Source organism: Eleginops maclovinus, chromosome 16 (assembly GCF_036324505.1).
Source record: "Eleginops maclovinus isolate JMC-PN-2008 ecotype Puerto Natales chromosome 16, JC_Emac_rtc_rv5, whole genome shotgun sequence".
In the NCBI taxonomy this organism is placed as follows: Eukaryota; Metazoa; Chordata; class Actinopteri; order Perciformes; family Eleginopidae; genus Eleginops; species Eleginops maclovinus.
Genome location: NC_086364.1, coordinates 7,915,181 through 7,942,960, shown reverse-complemented (window position 1 = coordinate 7,942,960; position 27,780 = coordinate 7,915,181). Strand labels below are relative to the sequence as shown.

The 27,780-nt window shown below is 39.9% G+C and overlaps 1 protein-coding gene and 1 non-coding gene across 8 annotated transcripts in view; one reads left to right on the top strand and one right to left on the bottom strand.

The window, feature by feature from the left end:
* Positions 1-27,115, bottom strand: part of axin1 (axin 1) — a 33,058-nt gene extending 5,943 nt beyond the window's left edge. Inside the window, exons 1-12 of one of the 7 annotated variants that reach the window (XM_063904652.1) lie at positions 27,043-27,115; positions 24,590-24,723; positions 24,040-24,221; positions 23,154-23,261; positions 20,118-20,303; positions 13,160-14,131; positions 8,108-8,248; positions 6,982-7,078; positions 5,283-5,420; positions 1,372-1,895; positions 1,123-1,287; positions 35-229 (exon numbers count right to left, since the gene is read on the bottom strand). In XM_063904652.1, the coding sequence (XP_063760722.1) occupies positions 35-229; positions 1,123-1,287; positions 1,372-1,895; positions 5,283-5,420; positions 6,982-7,078; positions 8,108-8,248; positions 13,160-14,055 (2,156 nt within the window). In that variant the 5' untranslated portion in view covers positions 14,056-14,131; positions 20,118-20,303; positions 23,154-23,261; ... (1 more) ...; positions 24,590-24,723; positions 27,043-27,115. Of the gene's footprint in view, positions 1-34; positions 230-1,122; positions 1,288-1,371; positions 1,896-5,282; positions 5,421-6,981; positions 7,079-8,107; positions 8,249-13,159; positions 14,132-16,599; positions 16,830-20,117; positions 20,320-23,141; positions 23,328-24,039; positions 24,222-24,589; positions 24,724-27,042 lie in introns of those variants that run through there. The other 6 variants (XM_063904653.1, XM_063904654.1, XM_063904655.1 and 3 more) reach the window with 6 other exon arrangements.
* Positions 27,116-27,367: 252 nt separating this feature from the next.
* trnat-cgu (transfer RNA threonine (anticodon CGU)) lies at positions 27,368-27,439 on the top strand. The gene has a single exon. It is a non-coding gene; the product is annotated as a tRNA-Thr (tRNA).
* Positions 27,440-27,780: the final 341 nt, after the last annotated feature.

Sequence of the window (27,780 nt, the reverse complement as noted above, 5' to 3'; positions counted from 1 at the left end):
AAAAAGTAATAACAGGACATGTGCGTCCACTTACCGTTGCTTGGGTTGAACAGTTCCTGAATTAATCTTCTCCTCTTCAAGCCGCCGGCGCACCTCCTCCAGCTGGATGAGGGGGCTGGGAGCAGGATTTGGGGGCATGGTGGGATCCTGGATAAAAGGGTGGGATGGCTGCACATTGTTCCGCTGCTGGGCCTCATGGCATGACGTCCTCTTGGACCCAGTCGTACTCCTAAAATGTAAAGATGTGACTCTTTGAAAAATCCAAACTCTAAAGTGCCTTCGTCAGAACTTAGTCTATAGAGGTATCAGTGTTACCCTAACCCAAAATATGGAGTTTACCAAGAACAGTGCAGTTGGTGCATCTCTACTGTGAGCCACTCCAAAAAGGGGCCCGTTAGGCTTTTTGGGGGTTTCCTCGCCTGTAGTGTGTTTTTGTAGGTTTTAGTGCATGTAAATGGTCTGCAGAGGCTAAAATCCCCAAATTCCCTCCCCTGCCTTAAACTCCTCGATGCAGTCTTCTGTTTACTTCCAGTGACATCATAACTTAACATCCATATAAAGATAAAGCACTTTTTAAACATTAAACCTTGTAAACATGTCACAGTAGAGGCACAAAATACTAATGATACAGGATTATATGAGGCTCATATTGATATTTGTTTAAAAAAATCTGATCTATTTGACTTCTTCATGAAGGCTTTATGAAGAAAGGCATCAGTTTGTTGTGAGGTCTAAAATGACTTTGCCATTAAGATAAAGAGATTTTATTTGTTTAAAAATAATCTTTTAATAGTGACATCACTATGTCACACTCGTGCTTTTATTGGCTTGCGCTCCAACCCATTGTACGTCATAGGCTAAGGGGTGGAACAGCTCTAAGTAGTTAACAAATCACAACAGAGCCAGCCAGCTCACCAAACAGAGCAGACTGGGCTCTGGTTTCGGAGAGAGGGTGAAAACAGGTGCTGCAGCACAGGCAGTATGACAAAAAAACTAAACATTTTGAACGTTAAAGCATGGAGACATGTCAGAGTATAGGTACAAAACAGAAACCTGAAAATGAGCATGATAGGGCCCCTTTAACAAAAAGCAGTTTGCACTATGATAAGTGTCCTCACTGACCCGTATGGGCTCCTCTTATGTTGAACCATTTCCTTCTGTCCTTCCATCAGCCACAAAAGGATCTTCTGGTTTTTCTCCATCTCCTCTGGAGGCGCTGGCACGTCATAAGGCCGCACTTCATCACATTTCTTCAACGCCCTTTTACACTGTGGGCCTCCTTTGCTACTGAAAAACAGAAAGAAAAAAAAACTGATGAGTGGGAAAAGCATTTTGGGTACGTCAGGAAAGCAAATTGAATTTGGTGCGTACCTATACCCTGTGTGCTCCACGGGGTTGGATCCCATGCCATCCGCGTAGCTGCGAGACTTCGATCCATAATGCCCCGTGTCTGCGCTCCAGGAAAGGTTGCCGTGCATGCGCATGCCCGCCTCAGCTTCCACCTGCTCCCTGGGCTTCCCGACGCCGGCGTGGTGGATGTGGTGCATGTGTTTGTGGTGATACAGGTGGTCTCCCTTGACGCCGTGCCTGGACGGATGTTTCCCCTGCGCCATTCCAAGTCCCACCCCTTTGCCCCCTGGGACACCTTCAGGCGAGCGTGACTTGGGAGAGTGGCGTCCTGTGCCGGGGGACTGGCAGCCAGGGGTCTTCATGACCCGCTGCACGTGGTCATCCAGGATGCTCTCGGGGTTCTCCTCGTGAGCGTCTCTCAGGATAAGACCACTGTAGGTGTTGTCAGCATAGCGTGAGTTGTAGTTCTGCGGATAAGCACCAGGGGGGAACCTGTGACTGGATAACGCTGCATCTGTGGACATGACTTCATCGCCTTCCTCTTCCTTTAGATTAAAAACAAACAAGGAACATTCATCATTAAGAAGGAAAAATGTACTCTGGAAACCAATCTGTAAAAAAAGAAACCAGGTTTTAAACATCCCTGCATTTTATTCCTTTCTCAGCACATGTTCCAAACACAAAGAGATTTCTCAGGCTGCATATGCTGTACTTATTCCAGCCTATAGATGGCAGAATTTGCTAACATGCGTCTTCTCATTCTCACTGCAGAGGTTTGGAGACAACATAAGCATTACCCCAGTATCAGTCTGATTCCAGGGTCTCTTCCTGCATGCAGCACATTGGTGTTGTTTCAGGTAAGGAGAGTGCAACCGGTACAGCTTGAGCTCTGAGACAAAATCCCATTCTGACAGGATCTGCCTATTGCTGCAGGCCTTCACTAAAGCTTTACATTAGCAGTCACTACAGGGAATGGAGGATATGCAGCGACGGGGGAAAATAACTGTTGATAAAGGGATGCAGTCATCTAAAACTGGATATGGTTTGAAGGTTAAGGACTAAATTACCTCAAATCTGACACTTCTGTTACATTATATTTAGACATATTTTTGCTTAACTTATGCATTGACGAATGTGATAGTACTGTATTGTTTCAAATCATACTGTGATGTACTGTAGTGCTTGCTGCAGCATTGTATTGACAGATCAGGTAATTCATTTGTAAGAACCTAAAGATAAAAATGAGCTGATTAGCTTGTTCTTGCATTCATTCAAAAACACCTGACATGTTGATTAATGTGCACTGTTCCTGGTAACTTCATTTACAAATTGATCTCAACCATTTATATTTGGGAAAATCCTAAACCCAATATGATCTCACTGCAGCAGCACATGTTAGACAGTTTGTTGCATCGTTATATATTTGGCTTTCATTTTTCACAGACTAATAGAACACACAGAATAAATCACAAAATCAGCAAATTGGCAAAAACCAACTGAGTTTGCTTTTGCTTTGTGCTCACCATCCACTTGCAGTAACATAAAAGGGTTTCTAACTAACGGTAACTTCCCTATACCCACTTCTTTCCTCAATTCAGCAATACTGTTAAAGATCCCCTATGCAGCTAAAATAGCTTGGCGTGTTTTCCATAATTGGGCTTTATTCCACAAGATCTGTGCTGGGTTAGCCCACTGGAAGTAAATCATAAAATCATGATTTAAGCACATTTTTCCAGCTGATCCGTCTTTCCTTTTCAAAATGAAAATCCTTGGTAAACAAGAGGAATTTACAGAATTTGACATTCTGTAAATTAGTTTAGGTGTTGGAAGGGGATGTTTGCATGCTTTGCTATCTTATCTCATACATATCCAAATCAGGCAAACATTACTATCCTGCTCACATGAGTCTATTAGCACGTTTACTTTCCTTTCCCTGTGCGTAGCTGGGGCCACAAGGTGCCTCGTTCCAAACAATGACATCAGGCAGAGCCATATTTGCCTTAAAAAGCAGTATTTGTGAGGGCAAAAGTTGAGTTAGTGAGACGTCTAACCAAGAACATGTTCAAAAAACTGCTGAGCGAACAGGAAGTGGTAAAATGCTAACTCATGTCTGTGTTTAAAGACTTATTCCTGCAGAACAATAAGCTAGAAGAGGGGACTAGATGAAATCATGTGGATATTTTCCCCACACCAATATAATGATAGTGTTTTTAACTTTATGCTTCATAGTGATATTCATTTTATTACCTCTGATATTATGGTTATAAAGCTCAGCTCAAATGTCCTTTTCTAGAAGCTCAGTTGAGTATCACTTGATGAAGGCACTTATTTCATGCTTTTCTCCAGGTTTAATAAAGCAAACCTCGAGCTGTGTGATGGCTGCTTCTCTCCTTTCCGGGGCCAACTGTCCGCCTTGAGACTAAGTATTTGGGTTCGGGTACTGAGGGAGATTTGGGTTGTGGTTGCAGAAACCATTTCATCCCCGTTCAAGTGACATCAAAGAGGCGGCACGCTGTTCCAGGCTTACAAGCGGCTGTGAGTGCAGGTGCTCCGTCTGATTCATCGCAAAGCCAGATCGCTGACAGGCCAAGGATGGAAACCTCTAAGTGATTCATAATGTGTTTCTGTTCCACATTCAAATGGCTGGCCTCATTAATTTCATTAAGGATATACGGATTTAAGTCTCCTTTGTTACTGAAAACTTTAAGCCCAACGGACAAACACACAACTTTCTGGCTCAGAAAAGAGCTTTGATGGTTCCCTTGCAAATTACTGATACTGATAGTCTGCTTTTTAATAACCTATTAATAGTCATAATTTGTTCTTTTATTAAAGTGAATCAAAAGGTATTCAAGACAAAACAGGTTTTGATGTCTACATTTGTGGAATGAAGGCTAAAAACTGTGATCCTCAAACTCGGCTCAGACCACGAGTGTGAGAAAACAAAACTATAGCAGGACGTTTTTTAAATATTCAATATGAAAAATTGCCAAAATAATACAAACTGATCTGGAACCCCATCTATTGCTCATTGTATTGATGAGATCATTTAAATTAAAAGTGGCCCTATTGTTCTTTTGGGGGTTTTCCCGTTCCTGTGTCTGTTTTGGTGCATGTAAATGGTCTGCCAAGGCTAGAATCCCAAAGCTCTCTCCAGAGGCAGTTTCTCTCCGACCCACTCCCCCTGCCTGAAACGGACTCCTTTGTTTACTTCAGTAACATAAAGACACTGCTATGTAACACTTGTTCTTCTATTGGCTCCGGTCCAGCGCCTTGTATGTGATCGGCTAAAGGGTGGGGCATCTCTAAGCGGTTGACCAATCACAACCGAACCGGGCAGACTGGGCTCTGGTTTCAGACAGAGGGTGAAATGTTTTTTAGTTGATTTAGTATACTTATATTTGGAGTAAACACTTTTTATTCGTGTTCATTGTTAGATAGTTTTACTTTAAATATTTTCTTTTCTATAGTCGTTATATTTTGTCCCTTTCCTTACAGCTTAATTCCTTATGTTGTTTATGTTTGCACCACCAGACACACCACATTTAAATTCCTTGTATGTGTAAACGTACCTGGCATAAAACGTGATTGTGATTCTGCACAATAGTTACATTCCTCACTAGTTTTGGGCATTCTATTGACATCAAATCTAGAAAAATGATCATCTGATCAATCCAATAAGACATAGTTGGGTAAGGGAACCAGACTTTTCTTTTGAATCTGGCCAATAATATCATTAGTTGTCAACAGTAGCACACATAGCCTCATATGACCTGAAGGTGATTCAAGGTCAGAGACAAACAGGAGTTCCTTTTCCTTCCAGCTGTTGTATTACAGTAGAGGTCATTCAGGTACACAAAAAACTAAGTAATAAAACAATCTGCTTGTGCTTCAAACAGTAAACATGGGCATATAACGTGAAGGGAACGTACCAATCGTACTCTCTTCAGCCGCTCTTCCAGCTTCTCCTGAGCCTCTCTCTCCCTCAGTACGCCCTCCAGCCTGCAGATCAGCTCTGCAGCAAACCTCTCCGGCTCCACGTGGATATCCTTTGGAATCCGGTTTGTGCGCTGGGGGGGAAAAAAATGGTCAAACTGTAAAAGCACTCTCCTCTGTCACTGCTGCATTTCTGTCAACACCATCTGGGCTGTCATGCCTGACCCTTTACACATCTCAAATGAAAGTATTGAAACCTGAGCGTGCAACATTTAAGTAAACAGTGTCAAGTGTTAAGATTAGAAGGGGTGGAACACGTCATAAATTACACACAATTTAGGAAAGGTTGCAAGCCAGAACTAAAAGTATTTTGGTATGAGGGATTCAAAATTTTACATCTTGGAAATATCAATAATTAGGTCTCTGATAATCATAGATATTAAGCACAGATACTGCATTATTAAAAAGGCTTATCAGACTGAATCCCACTGGATGGTTACAGATAAATACTATAGAAAGTTGTACCTTTAGCTTTATGATTTTGTTAGTAAATGGAAAAAAATAGATGATCTTTTCATGGAAAATGCATATGGATTAACCGATATCTACATTTCAAAATTCTGTAATTCTATACGCCCTTATACGACCCGCCCTTATAGACAGGCGGTTTTGCTTCCATGTTTTGTTTCATTATTTGTTTTGTGTTTCCAATCTTTTGTAAAAACAATAATAATGCAGCAATACTTGTTTTATACACAGACAAAAACTCAATTAAGCTCAATAAATGTTAAAAACAAATGCTACATTTACAACACATTCAATAAACCCACAACCTTTTTGTCCTATTGGGTCTTTTTCCACATTATGAAAAATGTATGATTAACCATTGGTAGAAATTCTACCAGAGCAACCCGAAACATCACCGTGCAAGCTTTAAGAACATAATACAAATTTGATGAGCATGGCAACAATATTTCATTAGGCACTAAACGTTTTTGGTTTATTTCAAAATCAAAAATAGGAAAATAAACTAGGAAGAATAGCACGTTTCATCATTAGTTTAAATGACACTATTCTCTCCCTAATGAAGAGATGAGTGGCACTTATTTCCTAGCTAAAAGCGTGAGTATTTGCACAGCAATCATAAAAATGCAAACCTGTTATCTCCAGGTTTGAAGCCAGTTTATAGAAAAAAAAGTCTTGCAGTGACATTTAAAAAGATACCTACAAGCCCTGTCATTTTTCTTATTGCCGATGAATGGATGTCATGATTAATTTGTTGGGGCAGGGAAACGTGAGAGTTATGCTTTGGGGATTTGTGCTTTACTACACAGTCAATTCATGCATCCTAATAGGACGCTACGTGTGGAGCTTTTAATTTGACTCTTTACTCTACGGCCTAATTAGGGCCAGGGTTTGCCTACCGAGAGACGGCGTAAGCTGCAGAGGGAGGCATCAGGCTGTCACAGGGGAGGATTCATGTCTGCTAGGCTTCAGCGCTCACAGCTTAGGAGAGCATCAAGCTACATTTAGACAGCTTTCTCTTTCACCATCAGCTATTCTTACACTCCATCACACGCCCTGCGACACAGCACAGCTCAAATATGCACGTCTCCGATGGTGCAGGCGAGAAAAATAAGTCAGTTTAAGAGAGGTGTAGAGGCAGAAAACTGAGAGAAGCCATGAATAACTCACTGGGATATGAGGTAGTGGCACTCGCCCATTTGCTTTGGCGCTTTCGTGCATCTCCCGGCGATGCTGTTTGCGGTATCTGTAGGGTGGAACCCCATCTCTGGAATTAACAACAAAGACATTTTCATAAAACATCCTCATGAATAAACAACACAGGCAGCTTTGAAGTTGAAGGCTTTTTTACACTGCAATTTTTTCCGACTCAAACGCCTTGTAATTCTTGATAATCAGTGCAGCGGGACGGGCTTTCTCGCAGGCGTATATTGTGTCCCTCCTGCACCACAAGTGGTCCGGCTGATTACAGTGACATGTTAACACTTCCATCAGGCTGTAATTCCATGTGGGGTTTGGTCATGCTGGGTTTCACACTACACTGTGCTGGAAGCTCTGGACCAATTAGCTGATAACTGCCTCTAATCCATTCAGCTTCAAACACATTTTTTGTCCAGTTGTGCAAGCTTTGAAGTTTCTCTGGCATAATCCCCCAGTGCCATCTCTGAACCTAGAAATTATTATTTCTAAAATCTTCTTGCACATGCCTGGTCTGCACGCTCAACTGAAATACAAGTTGTCGTGCTACAAGGGATCCCATATGGTACAAAACATTGGGTCTTGTGCTTGTGAGCAAACAAAGTAAGCTGGCAAAGGACACAATGTAGAAACCATAAAGAAGTTAAACTTTTAAGAAATATCTAAAACAGTTTCTCTTATTTGCAAAATAGGTCAGTAGGTTAGCATTTTCATTTTTGACCATATACGGTTTGAGTACGGTTTTTAAGTCTGCTAGGAGTCCATTTGAACGATTGCTATTTAGCATAAAAGATTGATTCTAAGCTTCTCTTGGTTCAGCTAACGAGCAGATGGGGCATTAGTAGCTGCTACAATCATTCAGTTAAAACACAGGAAACAAGAATAAGCCCTTATTTCTTTCTTTCTTTGAGCAATGCTAACTTTTAGGAAAGGTCTTCCGTTGTAATAACCAATGGTAAGTATAATATGTGGATATGTCTTTCATTTTGTAAATAAAACTCTTATTACAGCCAGAAAAGCAGCTTGGCATAGCCTTTATTTTCCTGGTATAACAAATGTTAAAATGAGATGTATGTGTTAGTGATGAGAGAATACGTACAAACTGCTGTCGGTGAGGGAAACAGTGTCTGCATCGCTGGACATACTCTGCTGCTCGCTGTCGTTGGTGCTGGTGGCAGGAGCCATAGCATAACCAGTGTTGACATAGTACGGGTTGACGGGCTCCCGATATGGTGCATGCCTGGAAAGAAGAAAACAAAAAGGGGGACATACAGGAAATGCTTAGACAAAAAATGACGTACAATACATTGGAGCGCTGGCCAAAAGCAGCACGAGTGTAACATCGGGATGTCACTATTAAAAGATTAAACAAATAAAATCTCTTTATCGTAATGGCATAGTCATTTTAGACCTCACAACAAACTGATGCCTTTCTTCAAGAAGCAATCAAATATCAGATTTCTTAAACAAATCTAGTATCATTTCTACAGTAGCCACACCAGCTAACCATTTAGCATAACCTCATTACTCAGCTTGTTATCCTTCATTGCCTGCAATTAAGTCAGCGTTTCAGATTCTGCCACTTCCTGCAACTTCTGTTATTGCTTCTGGCATAACAGGCCTTATTTATGGGCGACACTTTGACTTGTCACAGCAGGAAAGAGCACAGGTGTAAATCATTAAATTAATGATGGCTGAATTCCATTTAGATGCTATGAGTCCTGCTATTGTGTACGCTGGCTCACTGTCACTCCCACGGGATGGAATGGAGCCGTCGTTAGGGTTATTAGTAACACCTGTGCTTATCAAAAAAAGTGTGCTGTGAAAAAGCCCCATACAAATAAACCCACAGCCAGAGAAAGTGCAGTATATCTCTACCAGCAACAACTTATTCATATTGTTTCCATGGCCTCTGTGAGTACTCTACTGTTCAATACAATATAGAGTATTGAACAGTGTAGAACTGGGGGTCTTATTTTGATGCACAACCTTGAAGAGCATCTATTTCATTCCATCCATTCAGGCTTCATTTGTCAACCTTCTACCATCTCTACCATCATTGACTTTGCTGAAGACACTTCTAGCAGGGCGTCATACACATGAATTAAAGATGTTAGGCATCATCTCCTTTTTATTCAAATTGGAATTCCCTGAAGCTTTCTCCCTGTTTGGAATGCAGCAGCTCCCAGAGTTCAAAATGAAACCTTTGTGACCGACTGATTTTCATTTGCATCCGCGTTCAGCAAAAGCGAATAATTACAGAGCCAGGTTGGTGAAGAGCCGGGACAAATACAAAGTGCACTCTACAGAGCATGAGTTTTAAGTTGTGATTGTATGTGGAAACATTTCTGATGATGAGAAATGAAAGGAAATGACAAGGGATGGGAGCAAACAGTAATTCAATCTGTCTGCTGATGAAAGACATATGAGATGATTTCTTGAACAAAAACTTGTGAATATGCAGCACTGCTCACAGTTGTCTTTTCCATTTTGGGAACATTCATTTTGCATAACCACGAATAAATGACATCAGATGTAACCACAGGAGTCACTTGAAAAATGATTCAGTGCTGGATCTAAGTCCTAAAATGATTCTGTTGTCATTTATTAATCATTATTATTTCATAATATCCCAAGAGGAGACAAATAAAATAACGACCCATGCACTGGTGCTAGGTCGCCATGTGGAGGGCCCAGGTTGGAGCCCCCCAAAAATCAATATATATATATATATATATATATATATATATATATATTTCTATTAATTCCACCTGAATAAATAAATAGCAATATAAGAAACAATAAAACAAGTCATGTCTCCATCCTAACAAGAGCCTCAACATATTTTAATTTAAGAATTTGCAATAACGAGAAAGACAGAGTAGCTGTGTTTTGTTAAACTATGCATTTTTTAAAGACAATGGCAACAGTGTCCTCAGTTGCCCTCCATCTGTAATGAAACTTCCACATGCCATTCCTTTCTCTCTTCATGGATCCTGCCTGCCTCATTGAAATCATATAAACAATGTGCCTAAAGGGCAAATAAATGTCACCCAAAAGAACACTTATCATCATTTCTTGTTGTATTATTATTATGACTAACGGACCAGTACCATAAGTGGTCATTCATATTGTTCTATCATGTTTGTCTCAACTTCTTTCAGGCAGATTTTTAGGACCCTCAAAAGATCAAGGAAACAACAACTTTTATTAAAAGACAAACTGGATGAATTATTGCCTTTGATGTTTCACAAATTACCTCGAACGAGAACAAAACCGAGCTGTACATATTTCAAAAACCTCCCCAAACATCAATGAATGTATAGCTCTCTCTTTCAAGTCGTTTGATTTCTAAAAGCTGATCTGAAAGACTATTTAATGTCTTTTGTTTTGCCCGTCTCAGAAGAGATCAGACACAACTGATGGGAAATGTAGCTTGAAAAAAAACCAACGGGTGCTGCTGAAAGGCGTTCTGAAAATGAAGCGTGGCTTTCTGTAATTCCAGCCAAATGCTTGATAGCTGAAATAATGATGTGAAAATACGCCCTAAACTGTGTGTTTCGCTCGAGATTAAACTGTAGCTTTCTCTTATATTTCTGAGGAGATTTTAAGCAAACATTGATCTCCAGCGAAAATGGCCTTTGGTTATGTTTTCAAAGAAAGAAAAAAAAAATCTAAAACGCAAACAAGCAGTTGGTTCTTCGTGGCAGATATAAACTCGAAAAGCAGCATGCCAATACTGAAGAGCGTAATGAGAAACAAGACATGAAGGAAAATAAAAAGAAAGCTGAATTCCGCAGCTGCAAAGATAATGGCAGGACTGATTTCAGTTCAGATTTAACTAGTCAGATTTGTTCTGTCTGCATTGCTTTCAGTGTTTTAGTCACACAGAGTGTCTTATCTGAAAGGTATTGTCTTTCCATCAGCTGATCTGAATTCCTGTTCGTCCTCATAACACTGGCGCTGAGGGAGTAGAGGTCAAATAAGGGAAGGTTTTTTTCAGATGTTCAATTGTTTTATAGAGGGATAACATTATTCCAACTTCACTATAGCAGAACACAGATCTTAAATCCCCTTTTGAGTTTAGTCTGAAACACTTTACATGTTGTTTTGATGTGTTTTCAATGGGCCTTAATCCTCAGTTGAAGATGTTACACAATAAGCTTTACGTGTAATCAGCTGGGATATTAGCACAATCGTAGTAGCAAGCAAGAACTTGTGTTTTAATTAAGATCCTTGGTTGTTTCACTTTCATTTCCACAAGTGTGTATGAATTTAATGCTTAGCCACCAATTTGTTCAACATGATGCTATTTTCTTATATGGAAGGATCACAAGAAGCATTCAGATTACTCAGTTTAGGGTCAATAGGTGTCATTCTACCAGCTGCTGTGAATTAAGCCGGGAAGAAACAGTATGGATTAAGACCAGTTTTAGACACGAATTGGTCGCCCAAATTTCAGCCAGATGGGCTGTCATTAGTGCAGTTTGAGGGTGGGGTCACAACACCTGATTAATTCTTCTGAGCAGATTTTGGTTGGCTGTCTGATTTCCCGCAAGGCAGCTGTCAACAGATTTGTTATGAACTGTGGTCAGGTTGTTGTGGCTAAAGCTGTAGTCTTGAGAAGGCTGTGGTATGACACTGAAATTCACTGCACATATCAGGATTGCACAAAAGGTGCGACTGTCCACACTAAAGATGGTTCGGTTATATATTCAAGGGTCATGACGATATCACCATGAGTCAGCAAGCACAGCACGCACTGACCTGTGCACTTCCACGTCTGCTGCCAAGAAGCTTTAAACATTTTCACATTTAAATGAAATAAAGAAATGAAGCAGTTTTGTTGAGCATTTTCAGGCCGACACTTCATAACTCTCAATAAACCATAGTGATGCAACTCTCAGCAAATGTGCAAAATTATGCAAAGCACCAGCATTGGAATTAAGAGGAAACTAACTGAACCTGCCAGAATTACAAAAGAACTGCAGAATAGTCGCTTATCTAAGGAGAAGAAAACAAAAAAAGGAGCATGAGGTCCTTCTGCATTCATACCGCTTGAACACTGACTTTAATCTGAGTACAGCCCTCTTGAACCCTCTTACATGTGTCTCGATGCTTGAGCGGACTAAAAGTTTCTTTGAATCAATCAGCTGGCCATTAGCAGATATGGCAGGGCACAGATTGTGACATCTGGGAGGATCTACTTTGACTTTTCACATTGAGAATAAAAAGCTTTTAAAATGTGAGAGAGCATCATTTTAATCCTGCTGTTGTACACACCGAGCTGACAACAGTAACACATTGCACTGAAGCGCAAAAATCACAGGAAATCCAATTTTATAGACCATCTTAGGTATTGGTAGGTTGGGTTATTTGCTAATTTAAACCTGGGTATCAAGTTGAGGGGTTTTCCTCGATTTTGGAAAAGAAAACATGAATTTTGTAAGATGTATTATGTAAGAAATACAACACATTTACACCTTAAGGAGATCATTGTCTTTGATTTAGGCCTAGAAGTCTTGCAATACGAAGCAAATGTGCATGGTAATGTAAATGTGTCACTGTTGCAATGTCTTCCATTTTTTTTAATTAATTTGACAAGATTGTCATCAGAGTTAATATTATTGAAAAAATAGCTGTCAAATCAATATTAGTGGCTATGGTATTAGAAAACAAGATTGAGATCTCTTTATTAAATGGTCAAGTTATTAGGTTATTTAAAGATAAACAAATTACTTGAAATTCAGAAACATGTAGGAAAAAATATCAGTTTTCAGGGAAAGCGCTTTCATACGGCTCCTCTTTAAACAAAACAGATTCTGAACTCTTTTTCCTACAAAACCCTGTCCGATGGGAAAACACGATTCCCCCAGTACCTGCACAAGAAAAACCAAGAACAGTACTTCAAACTTCTAACAACAAGTTAACTTCTACCGCCTATGACATTTCCTCTGAATGCACCTTCTCCCTCTCATCTCAGCTGTCTCTGGTGCAACACTCACACTGTTTTATCTCAGACTTCAAGCAGCGTTCATGGTACTGTGGGGTTTCAGGTTTATTTCTAATTCAGCAGTTTGCAGAGAAAAAAGCTGTGCAGTTAGAGGTGAAGTGAAGCGCTTTTTTTTTTAAGATAGCTTGGAGGATTTACCTGTTATCGTGACTGTCCTGGAATCTGCCGCTGTTGGCGACACGCTGCGGAGCCGTCTCCATCAGCAGCTTCTGGGTAAGCCGGTTGCTCGGCGTGGGGTCACACTCGGGCTGCTCCTCTGGCTCCTGGTCACATCTCCACTCCTCGTCTTCGTTTAAAGTGGGTAAATAACCCGACAATCCCTTTCCGTTCCCAGAAAGAGAGCTCTGATCGCTTAACAGCTTAGGGCTCTCTCCTCCTGTCCGCGTATATTCCAAATATATGTCAGACTTCAGAAATAGGGGATAAGTGTTGTCCTCCATCATAGTCTGTATCTCAGTCTGAGCCTGATCGAACATTGCAGGGTCAACGTGAAGCTTCATGACGCAGTCTTTGATGAATGACTTGGTGGCCGGTTTAATCTGTCGGGAAACAATCCCATTGTTGTCCAGGATGTATTTCTTATAGATCGCTTTCGCCAGTTTGACCTTCTTCTCCTCATTACCCTCATTGGCTTCAAGTTTGCGAAAGCCACTGCACGCAAACCAGAAGTCCAACATGTCTGCACACTCCTCCTGCTTGAGGAACGTCCTGAACAGGTGGATGCCATCTTGGTCATCCAGGAGGGAGTGGAGAGATTCGGCCCACTTTAAGTAAGGCGGTGTAGGGGAGGCACTTCCCTCCGGCTCATAACCAAGGTCCAAGTCGGGGCGTCTGGGTGTAGACACAGACGCCTCACATTTGAGGCTCTCAATCTTCGAGGAGAAGCCGACGTTGCTGTACTGGCGCCCATCAATGCACACCAGCTCACCTTCTTCCCCTGGAACTGGAGGTCTAGGAGCATCCTCAGTGAAGCTGCCTCCCAGGTCTGCTAAGTAGTTCCTGTTGTCGCTTATGCTCATAGTCCCAGCATCCATAAACCACGTCCCCGTAGAGCCCACACTGCACAACTATCGGATCCAGACTTCTACTTATTCCACTGCAAAAAAACTCCTGCAGGGGGGGGGGGAAAGATATAATGAGACAAAGCTTCAGCACTTCACTTAAAGGTAGAGTAATGCTAGCCTTGACAGAATGGTACTACAAGAAGATATTTTAATACTCGTTTGCAGATTATTGATGAAAACAAACATGTACGCAGCAATTTATTAAGAACATGTTGGCAAGCTAACAAAAGGTCAATGTACAGGTCTCCTATTTGCCATACGCCTGGTTTAAAGAGGATTAGTACCTACTAAGTGAATACTGCACGGTTGGCATTTTTATCAGATTTTCATGGAAAACTCATGTGGCCAGTTTGCAGCTGAACATTCAAATTAATGCACATCCTGCAGAAATCCAGAAGATTTGTAAATGTGAGAAAATGTAATGCAAACCACTAAAACAGTCCAAAGAGTATGAACCTTTTATTGCTATACATTATGCACAGTATGCTTATAATATCAGCTGTTCAAACTCCAGTATGAGGAACGGTTATCAATATAAGGAAAGGTTATCAATACGATAGAACAACTGTCAAAATTGATGATGAAATCCTCTCAATTCCAGTACAAAAATACAATGAAAAATAATTTCCTGCACTCAAACTGTATCAGCAAATTCTGCATAACATCTGCAAGCTTAAGCAGACACTGAAAGCTTAAAGTCCTTTGGATTATACTGTGGTTCGATAGTCTATATAAAGTGGTTTGATGGTCTATAATTGTACCGCACTGAGTCACATTCTGAGTTATGTGGGAGTGTTGTGGTAATCCAAGCCTAGAGTCGCGGCTTCAGTGCCGCCTGGCCCTGGGGGCAGCAAATCTACTAGGCAGCAGTGTGAATATGGTGTAGCGGCAATGTAGTGTGCAGTAATATCCTCTGATTTATATGCACAAGCATAGCATTACGTTACACAGCTACTCCAGTTACATCCACTGAGATTTACAGTAGGAACTCAATAATGAAGAAGTCTCTCTTCTATTAGCTGATATGAGCAGTGCTGCAAATAACACTTTATTGATCCTTGTATAATATTCTCTCTTCATTTAATTCCCCTGTCCGGGTCATCTGCAGAATATCAAATGATTTTAAGGATTTAATGTCTCTTTCAAGGACACGTCATTGTCCTCATGTGTTGTCCCTGAGCTTTCTTGCTGAGCAATGAGTAGTAGTGTGTATATCTCCACCACCACACACTGTACAGCTCATGATTAAGCTACCCAGATACAGTGTCAGAAACCATTTTAAGTGTCGATTCCCCAGTGTAGCCACAACATAGAGAAAAAAAAAGAGCAAAATTTCTCTAGCTGTTTAAATTCACACATTTGCGCAGAAGCCTATATTTCTTGAAAGCTGAGAGCAGGAGAAAATCATGCTGTCCAGCAATAGCTCAAATCCTATTTATAGTTCTGTGCACTTGCTGTAATGGGTTTTGGATTAAATATAAATTGTGAAAAAAGAAGATTTATAAATTCTGCATTTAAAAAAAAACCTGACAGCTGGGTTAACTGTAGCTGGGATTTCAAAAGAAATATTATTTTAATGGATGGCTACACGTCACCTTTAGGGCACACCCACTCTCTTGTCTTTTCCAATACAGCTACAAATCATTTTCCTGATTAAACAAAGACAGTAAATACAACACCGGCCACCAGTGCCTTTTCTCAGCACAATCCTGAAGTGTGGGCAGCACGTGTACTGGTGCTTAAGGCCAGGTGTGCTGTTCTACTAAACGATAACCAGAGTAAAAACACGGGCTGTTTGAATATTAGCATGCATGGTTTATGAATGCTAATGATATGCCGGTTAACCTGCTATAGCAGTCATCTCGCTACCTGTGTGTAATGATGCAGCGGCACCAGTGATGTACGGTTAGCGCATTGATATTGAAATTAACGGTTCTGCGGTCACAGGTGTGTGTGTGTGTGTGTGTGTGGCCTCACAGGACTATTTATGGGTGATTTCAGCCAAGTTTAATACATTTCGCTTTTTTCTGAAACTGTATCCGTTTGTTCCTTTTTTGAAGTGAGCCTCTCATCACATTTATGTCTTGGCCTTTCCAGAATGAGCAGAACAGCAGCGGCGAGTGGGGGAGGGGAGCCAGAAACAAACTCCGTACACACACACACACACACACACACACACACATTCACACATTCTCTCACACACATACACACACACACACACACACACACACACACACACACACACACACACAGCCAGGCCTTTCAGCAGCCGACCGACAAGTGCACAACTTTGTCACACTATTCACCTATTAATATCTGTACTGTGTCCGCTAACAGCCGCTAAACTAAACGAACAACAGGGCGACCGCAAACATTTCCCGTACCGTCAGAGGACAGAGGGAACCCCACACCGATCCCCGAACAGATTTACAAGCAGCAAAGCGATGGCACATATCTCCCGACTATACCGCAATCCCAATCTCTGAGCTGGGGGAGGAAAAAAGTGACATATACTTCACCGGTGAAAATCTTCTTGCTGCTTTCGAGTGCATCGGACATTTGGACCGGTACACGTCCCCGCCAACAGTGTCATGGTTGCGAGTCGCAAGACTTTAAAAATAACAAAGAAAACAGTCCGCTGTCCGCCTCTCCATGACAGTCTCTCAGTGTCTGCGGAGGCTCACCGCGGATGATGCACAGCGCCTCGCCCGTTCACTACACACATTACCACTGTTTAGTTTGCTACATGTGCTACACTGGGTTTTTTTTGCTCTCCGCCTCATAAGAATTACAATGAAATAAACTCAGGTTCCTTCTACTGCGTCTCTCCCTGGTATACCCCCACACTCACACAACAACACAGACTAAGACACCTCTGCTGTGTAATTACACTAACGTTCAATAATGTCCCAAACAAGACTACCACACCACTGTTGTGCAATAACACTCGTGTGCTATTGTAAAGATATGTTATGAATGTACCTGAAATACATTTGTAATTCGTATTTTTGTTATTGTATATATTTTGTGCATGCCCTTTATCTGATAGTGTTTTCTTTTTTGTTCTCTATCTTCACGTTTGCTGTAACAATGTACATTTCCCCTCTGTGGGACGAATAAAGGTATTCTGATTCTGAATATCTTGAAAAAGACCATGTAGAATTCCTTTTCTTTATTTTTTGTTTACTAAAATGTGGCATAAAAAACATTAAAACATTCATTACATATTTGATGTCCTACAGTGAAACATACGTTTTTTTATTAAAACCTCTATTGGGGTATGGGAAAATCCATACATTGAGTATATGAATTCCATTACTGTACCATTATAAGCATTCAATACAGATCTCACATAAAGTACTTTCAGGGCCTGTATTATTTGTACATTGTATACAAAAATGTAGATTGTTGTTCATGTCTACATCCCCCATTAAAAAAGGCACTCTCCAGCAATTTAGTTTTTCATTTTGTTACTTGGTGCATCTGGAGGGCAACTCGGCTGCATAAATGTTGTCCTGCAGGTGCACCGCGTTAATGGAATGAAAAACTAAATTGCTGGAGAGTGCCTTTGCTTGATTTTAAATCTCTAGTGTGGTTTAAACTGAAAACATGATCAGGTATTTTTCTCCCTAAGAGAAGACAATGTGAAAGTATTAACAGGCTAAGCAGTTTTCAGTTTGAAGGATAGCCTCATTTTAAAAATCAGTCAAGGGCCTCTTTAAGAAAGGGCCTTTATTTGCACATTTGCTATCTGAGTTTTGCGTTATAGGTTAAAAGTAGAAAGTGTTTGTTTGCAGGTTTTTATGAAGCCAGCACCAGCTGACTTCACTGAGTCACTGCAGGTGTTGATCAGTAAAATCAACGTACCATGGTCCATGGTTTACCTTTACTGCTTGGTGGTGCATTCAGGTGGCCTTTGCCTTTGAATTTTACGACTAGTACTAGTACAGCTGATAGCGGTAAACATAGGAAAATTCACAATGTTTTACTTCAACCAGTCTCTGCCACAAACTGAACACAGAGATAGTAACAAATCTTCTTCAACAATATGCAAACAGCGGATATCATGTCAGGTTTACAATGTGCACGCACTGTAGTGACCTTGCATGACCTTTAAACAGTTATGATGCATTCAATGTGACAATAACTTCCCTCTATTGGAATCATACATAGACTGTATATATAGATGGACAGAGTGGCTCCATTCAGCTGTGTTCTATAGAATTGAAGCAACCGAGGCGACGCCATCTTTGAAAATTTGGAGCCAGTTCGAAGTACGCTTGCGCAGTAGAATCTGAAGCATGCGCAGTGAAGAGGAGGTCGCGATCAGACCCGCCCACTCATCGAGTGAAACACGCCCCTTATCGAGTGAAACACGCCCCCTTCTCCGTCCGTTCCCCACCACACACACAGGCCGAGTCCGACTCTCTGGGGCTAAACTGGCTGAAACTATACAACATCGTCTTCAACATACAAATCTATCTGTTTTTCGTTGGTATATGACCATAATCCTTTCAAGGATGTCCGAAAATCTATAGATTACTGTCAAATTAAGTTAACTTTCTAACGTTAGCGGCTAAGCTATCGCTACCGTCATTTTAATGAGTTCGCTAGCTAATATTAAGTTAATATTCACTTACCGAAAAAACTGCACAGAGCTCCCCTGAGATGGCCTGTTAGTACAATCAACAGCACAACACGACATGACTGTCAATATATAAATGTAAAGTAATAACAGCAAATAAAACAAATATGAGTTGCCTGACAAAAGAACACCACTACAGCCGAGCCTACAGCTACTCTGAATGAAATGAAATGTTGAAGGAGGTTGCAAGCGGCTGCACTGTCAATCAAAGTGTAACCACGCCCCTTTTATATTTATTAAAATAACATTAAAGAAAATAATTTCTCGGGAAAAAGAAAAATGGTGTGATGTGAAGCACCTTGAAAGCTATTTTTTCGAATAAAAAGTTGTGGATGCAAAATTTGTTTTAGGTGAGAAAAGTGACATAGAAAGTTGGTTACTTGCCCATTGAAAATACATGGGAATGGGCGGAGCTACGCATTGTACTGCAGCCAGCCACCAGGGGGCTCTGGACTAGCGCTTGCTTCACTTTTAACGGACGAACCTCTGTCCATCAATATATACAGTCTATGGAATCATATGTATCTTAGCTCAATATTTCCCAAAGCTTTACAAATGCTATATGTTACTGTTGTTGGTGTGTATGTGAACAAAACCAATACACCAATAACTGAAAACCAAAGCAAGCACTAACATGCATCTTCCGTGTAAACACTGTGGTGTAACAACCACAACGTGGGAAAACAAAACTACTTAAATATTGCGCCTTTATATGTACAATGTACTGATGAGACCTGCAATAACAGAACATTTTACCACCTATTACAGCAATGTTTGACACACTAAATCCTGTCATTACTGTGCGACTTTACAGTGCAAAGACTACATCATAGACCAAAGGCAGCCATAAAGGCTTTCATTCCAGGAAATCATTCAGCAGTCACACTGTTTTACTGAGTCTAAGATGAAAGGCTGATGGGAAACCATAAAAACATAAACCCATTTGATGATGTAATTACATCAAACCATTTGGCACCCTGAGAAAGAGCAGGCATATATATTTCACACTCTTTCTCATCTTATCACCTGAAATGCCTGCTCAAACAGAAAGGAAAAGTGTGCAGCATACACAGTGCGTACAATATTTATGCCAGCAAGAAAAAAAAAACATGAAAAAGAGCCAACACACTTCAGCTTCCTCCAGGCAAAATGGATGTTGGACAGCAACAATTTAAGCATCCTGATACTCAAACACTCCATTTGTCTTTCATAGGATCGATTGTTTTCTCTGACCATCTACTATTATTGTTTTCAAGCATTTCAAGGTTCTCACAAAAAGCATTGACTGCTTCCTCCTAAAAAATCTTTCTAATCTTTTCAATTAAGACACGCTGGCCATCCTAAATATAACCCATGAAAATACTAATTTAGATAAAACATGTTTTACCTTGAGTTTGATTGTCTTCCTCGCACATCCTCCAGCAGTACATCCATTGACTGAGGATTCCATAGCATTATTTTTTAACACATAGGGCGTCAGTGATGGCAGCTTCCCTCCGATCAACTTGACAGAAGAAGGCCTGGCCAAAGCAGAACGTCGCCATGACCGTTTGTCTTTTCCATCCATTTGTTCCTGAAGACGGAGAACAGACATGTGTTAGGCCTGCTTCATACACAGCAGAATGAACAAATGTATGATTATTTGTTTTTACAATGGTTAAGACTTGAACAGATATATACTTCTATATATTCTTCCATGTTAAATCTCCGTTATCTACCACTAAGAAAAGGCAAGCTCCAGGGGTGGATAGTAACCATTAAACAAGTCATACAATTTAGCTGAAACATTGTCAAAAGGGTGGAAGCAATAACACTTATCTGACAGATTGACTTAAAATAAAACTTTATTTGTATGACTTTATTAATTGACTTTTTGGGTAAATTCACAATCTACAAGAAAGTGATGTAAAAATGGATGCATTCGTTAAAATACAAAAAAACACAAATATAATATTGTGAAATTAAACTCTTACTTTTGGTTCTTTGTATTTATGTTGATGGTAATATTTTTGTTAACTCTCAAGAGGGGCTTTTTGAACATCATTATTTAATTGACGAGATATATTTAGTTTAAGCTTTGTTCTATCACTCTTGCAAGAGCATGTGATACTTGCTGTAGACATAACATCTGGTAAGAAATAACACATTAAGTCCCACTTGTCACAGTTGAGAGCATTGTGATTCACCCATTACTTTCAGGCTTCAGGACCCATCATTTATCCTCTGCAGCAAAATGATATGATACAGCTAACCAAAGAGCAGGCAAATCACATATCAAGTTAAAGCCTAAACTGCACTGTCTCTATTACCAACTTTTCTGTAACCCGAGCAATGCATGAAGGGAAACAAGGAAAAGTAACACATAAACTTGTGCTGCAGACAGCCAATGTGGGTTTTCAGATCAGTTCCTTCACTTTTTATCTCTTTAAATCAAAAACCGGGGAACATGAAAAACTGCAACACAAACACAGCCTCTTTAGGTTTTACTACCATCCATATCAGTCAAACCTGATTCAAAAAAGTGTCTGATATTAGACTTTTGACACTCTGACCTACTTCTTATAGCTTCACCTGTTTGTTTCAAAACTTGACCATACCAAGATATTTTAACTTTTATATTTTATATTTATTTACTTGTATGCTACATGTCCGAGGCCATATCAAACCCAGAGATATTGTAGTTCTTGTAAATGGCATTCATTCAGTATTCAGTTTTGGAGGATAACTTGCAGAGATGTGAATTTGAGTCCTTAAGACTGTGAAATGAGTCAACTTGACTTACTGTTTCAAAAGAGGGTAACTAGTAATCTTAAACCCATTGCATTCCAAAAGTAACTCATATCACTGACCTACCAGGACTATCATAATAATATTTTCATTACAGAGACAGCTTTGAGCACACAGACTTATATTACAATAGTTATTATCCAAACCATTCGTATGGACATTTGATACTGCATTAATCCATTCTGCAAAGCTGCACTTGCACCACTCAACCTTTTAACCCCTAAACAGGATTACAATGCATTTTGACTTCTGGATGTCTGGAATGAAAAATGCTCTTCCCTTTCCCATCAACTACAAACAAGAAGCCCTTAAGCAACTGGCCCTGTGGAGCTGCTCTGCAGACAGAGGAACAATAGAAGACGATTATTCGATTCAGATCTGGTAATTTATTAAATCAGCTAAGTTTGTGTAAAATAAGCATGTTGTTTCTGAATAGATGAATACATCTGTTCTATGGACTTTTCTTTTTTGTTCTTTATGTGTTGACTGATCAGTGACATTTATTTTGATTAAAGATAAATGCAAATGATGTACCTTAGCAAATGATATTATAATAATGGCTTTTAAAGCAAGGTGTGTAAGATCTCAGTTACTTATTAAGAATTATTTTCAGGTTTTAAAATATTTTTTTAATTCTCATACATCCTTCTTCAGTGAAGTGTTACTAGAGGACAACTTAATGTTTTCCCACTCAGTCCTTTCATTCTTTTGTTCCACCTGTCAGTGTGGATTTACACTCCCTAGTAGAGGCCTTGGCTGAAATAGGCTTATCTCTGTTGAAGACTCTCCGATGAACAAAAGCCTATTAAGAAGTATAAATGAAGTGCAAATAAAAGAGGTTCTTACTTTTTAAAACTGGCTATATTAAAAAAGACCAATACAAGTTGAGAAGAACAAAAGAAACATCAAGACATAATGCAAAACTGCTCAAACTGAAAAATGGAAAACATACACAGGGCTTTAAGGCTATATTCAGACTCTCAAAACCGTTGATTTGATACACTGACTTATTATTAAAAACAGGGTGTTAATAAAAATGAATTCATATACCATTTATTCAATGTCTGTGTTAAGTTATGAAATAAAACCGTAACATCAAAAGAGTGTCAGAAAATGTATTCTGGAGTCCTGCTGATGTCCTTTGTCCTGGCTGAATATATCATGACTAACAAGCCTTGGAGTGGATTAGGCACAGAGGATTGAGCAATTTTCAGACTTGAGTTTATATTGCTGGATATTAAAGCTCCATATTCCCACAGGAAGAAAAAATCTTATTCAAGAGGGAACAGATTTCCTATGGTGATATAATGACAAAGAAATACATCCGTAACCATGTACCAAATGGTGTAAGTACACTGTCAGACGTCTGCTGGCTTGGATAAAAATGAAAATTAATATATGCCTTTAGTCTATCGGGCTCTTCAGGAGTCTGATCATGGGATGCACATTCACTGGTCAAATCAAATGATTTGCTTCGGTTTTGATGAAAGGGAGGACACAACAAAACCAGTATGGCACTGAGAGGAGCAACGATAACAGACATAATAGAGCGATAAACAACACAATGGAAAGTTGCTGGTAACCGTATTTTTCATCCTCAGAGATTCAAAAGCAGACATCATACCTGCTGGTTTACCTTACTGTGAGGTTCTTGGTTCTGTTGTGTTGAATCGCAGACAACTCCCACCGCTTTTCTATGGATCGAGTATAGTCCTTCGTAGTCTGCAGTAAAGACTGCCGCCATCTTTAATCACAACAGAGTCCATCTGTCGATGGTTCTTCCCTTTCTACCCTCTCTTTCTCTGTTCCAGCCCTTTCTGTTTGTTGTGGGGGGTTCTTATTTTCCATCCAACATCAAACCACCATATCGACAGGCTCATGGGCCGCCCAGTAGGGGGGCAGCTTGAACATGCTGCATTGGCTGTTGTCCTTTTCCAAGCCGCATATTAACTGACCACATTTATTTTTTCTCTGAAGGATACAGATAGCCTGCAAAAAAAATATCTCAGCTCTCAGGCCTTTGATTTCATCAAGCCTGGTCTCAAAGCTCCTCCATGATTGTCCCTGAACGCATCACTTCCTCAGTTGTTCTGATTGATGGGATTTGGAGGTCTCTTTGATGAGGCCACATCTGTATCTAACTACTTTAATATATATTTATCCATTTACAACAGATGATTTGAACCAAATCACCGTGTTGCCATGTTGAACGTAATAATGGCATCTTTTTAAGCTAAGATCAGCTGGATTCTTTTTGATCCCACAAATTGAAACTAAATGTGAACCTGAGAAGGTTCGGACGACATGTATATCTTTATAAGCAGTCTATCTGTCTTTCTGCATTCTTCCAACCAGTGCATTTTATTTAAAGTGACACTTCCCCTTTGTTACACTTGGTCCTTTTTTGCGTTCAAAGCCTGAATGCAAAGGCGTTCCTTGTTTAATGTCACTGTCTTGTTCCGCCAAACTCTTTCACTGAACAATAAGAGGAGTTTGAATTTCAAAATGGTAGATGCTCTCACCTTCCTCTCCTGCTGTGTGGCTCGTCGGATCTTGTTTCTGTGGTCCGCCATGACTGGGCGCAGTCCCCTGCCTGCCACTCTGCAACACTTTCTCATACTCATGAACCTGTTTCTGATTCTTACTAGTGTGTTGCTGAAAGATGAGCATCTTTACTTTATATTGCAGCTTCAGCCGTGCGACCCTATTGGAGGAAACAAGGACCAGATGATTGTCTGCTCAATCGGATCGTATCTATGGTAACAGACCCAACAGGCATTAGTGATGTGCACCTAATTGCTCTGTAGACACATTAAAAACTGAATAAAAGAGAAACATAATGCAAGAAGTGTGAAATCAAATGTGTTTCTTAGACATAACACGTTTCAGCCACGAAGGCTTTTCAGTGAACTGCATGACAAAGTTATATTTTATTAAATCTATCTGCAGTTTGAAGTTGAGAATGAGGACATGAATGCAAACAAAGGGAGAAGCGAGATGGATGAAAAGATGTTTTGGACAGAGGGGGAGAGATGATGTCGCCTTTGTTGTATAGCTTTATCAGCTGCTTACCTTTCAACTGGATTTCACACTTGCATGTCTGGTTGTAGCCAGGGTCAGATCAGCATACCCTTCTCACAATGACCAATTTTCTTCTCAAGCAGCACCAGCAAAGAGCCACGTGGTTTGCTACCACTTGCATTTGTCTGGATTGTGATGCATTAAAACACATATTACTTCAAGATTTTAACTTGTCAGTGCTATACACAAACACGCATTTGGTTGAATATCAAAAATAAAACACATTGTTAAAGACAGGGAAGAGTATGGGCTAAAGACATCATAATGAAAATATGAAAATGCTAAAAGGATGGGCTCTTTGCAATTTCTCTCTCTCTAACTTCAATGATCTGAAACTAAGGATGTCTGATATGTTATTCAGCTTGATATCAATGATATATTTATTGTTGTACAGTATCATAGCAAATGTGTCCTAGCACAACATTGCTTTAAACACGTTTTTTCCATTTTAACTCAGACATCTTTGATAATAGTTAAGCCCAGTTTAGATATGTTATACAATGGAAAGAGACACATTGCCTTGTTCCACGGTAGAGCGTCCACATAACTAAACTATTTTCATTGTCCAAGAAAATAAGTCAGTTTGGATGTTGATATTTTCTTTACTCCTTTATAAAAGTAAGTAAACTGAATATTTCTGAGTTGTGGACAAAACAGGAACATGGAGGACGTCGTCTTGGGCTTTTGTAACACTGATTGACATTTATCACCAATTTATAGAAGTTAATCAACTTATTGACAAAAGCAATTATTCCCTACAGCCCTGTGTTGTTAGTGAACTAATCTATCAAAAACATGGAACCCCCATACACAACTGTGTTGCTTCATAAACAAAGTATGCTTATTCCTGCTACAGCTAGCTAGCCACTTTCAGGGTTACCGGCAAACAGCCACGTCTGGTTTGGTGTGAAGACTGAAAACAGTAGAAAACAGTTAGCCTGGCAATGTTCCAAAGGTAAGAAAGTAAGTACATGCTTATTAAAAATAATGACGCTTGCAATATTAGTGCAGCATACCACTTTGCTGGTCATTTATCAGAATTCAGACATAGAAAATCTTTCTTAGTTTCGCTCTTGGTCTTGTGAGAGAACAGCTTGATAAAAAAAAAAGGGTTGAATGAAATAAATAATAATCCCACATATTAAGGGCTCGGGGGTTTATCCTGCAGAAGCACAGCAAAATATGATGATTTTTCAAAGCAATCGCCTGATAAATAATTAAATAGATTGCTACAGTAATACTTCTTATTCTCTCAGGGAGTTTGCTGCTGACTGTTCTCCACATGAACAAAAGAAATGCCCCAGATCCATGTGATCTCTGACTGGAACACATTGTATTTCTCAGGTTGTGATGTTGGGGTTTATTGTAATTAAGAAGAGCTGCTTAAAAATGATAATTCCATGTGACATAATCTATCTAAGCACTACAAGCTACTTAAAAAAGCTGATTTAAGGATGCTTACCCTCTTTTATCATCATTGTTTCTGTAGATTGCTTTATGGCTGTTACATTTTGCCCGATAGGCCTACATCTTCATATTAATACATAAATATTAATTTCAAAGAAGAGTTACAGCTCTGCAGTCAAAATTCAAACTTCCCCTATGGACTTGGAGATAAGTTGCATAGGTGCAATAAACAATAATGCTCTATAAAATGTTATTTTAGGTAAAAGTTTCGAACAGATGGAGCAATTAAGAATGGCGTTTTTTTTCTGAGAAACTGTCCCATTTCAAGGTGCTCTGAATTAAATGAACAACATATGTGGTTTATTCAAGAGAAGCCCCCTCTTTTGGTCTGTGTTCTAACGCCTTGCTGTAAGCAGGTCAAGGTGAACTCCACATCTGTGATTTTCACTGCTAACTCACTCCCAATGGAAATGAGTCTTATTCATTTTTCACACAGCCTCTAGGATATCTGATCCAAAAAAAGAGAGAGAAAGAAGCCCCTCAGGCGAGCATTCATCTTTGATGTTTGGAAAGAAAGACAGTGAAATGCTGCAGTCTGTGCTTCATGCATATTGTATTTCTCAGGAAAATAATAATAGCAGTCTACTGGTTCTCATAGTAATTAGCTATGCAAATGTATCTCAGTCTGGAAGTACATCTGGTGGCATGGAATTGATTGTTTTGTGGTTGTTTTTATATGTTCATGATGTTTTCTTACACTTTTAGAATTGAACACAAGTCATATTCAATGGGTAGACGTGATTTAAAGTTCCCAAGATCGAACTCGTAACTTTTCCCAGCTCACCGCACCAAATCATGATTTCAAGAAAAGCGTATTCTGTGATATCCCATCCTGAAACCTTTTTTGGACGGTGTCCATTTTTCTTACAGCCTGGACGTAGCGTTAGCTGCACTTGTTTGTTTATTAATTAGTAGACCTCTCTCATTTCATGTTTATCAACATTATCAAGAAAAGACGGTAAAGAGCGAGTTCTCACCTTCATGGAAGTGACACTGCTTTTTTTGTGAAAACTGGAAGTATTGGAGAAGAGACCTCTGCTTCCTGAAATCTTCAAAAGGAAGACACATGTTGTTCACACATGAAAGATAACAGCCTCCCCTTGTGGCTGAATGAAAGCAATACATTTATTCTATAAGCCTTCCTCCGCGGCTCATTTCCTGTTTGTTTTGGAGTGAGGACGGCGAGCCTCGCTGCCCTGTCGAGTGCAATAGCTAAACTTCTTGAACCACACCTTTATAGGTAAACTGTGGCGATACTTGGAGTTGTTATACTTATTGAAACAAGGACATGGCTTCAGCGCAGGCGCGGTGGCCAAGTGGTAAGGCGTCGGTCTCGTAAACCGAAGATCGCGGGTTCGAACCCCGTCCGTGCCTTTTGAACATGTGATTTCCGATTGTACGACACCGTGGTACCTTCGTAATAAAAGGTGACACAATGAACGCATGCAAGTACTCTCCCCATCTGTGGTGATTCAAAAAGATTTCAAATAGCGCTGATTGTACAATGTCTTGAATTGGCAGTATGAATAAACATTGCCTACATATTTTTTCCCTGTCTACTAACATATTCATTTAATTTCAAAATGATATTTAGTCATTTAAGGTATCTAAATTGACTTATTGTGCAGTGTAGTAATAACAAATAAATGCAGCTATGTTGAAAAAGTACTGTATTCTAAACCAATAAACGTGCTACTCTTCTGTGCTGCTGACAT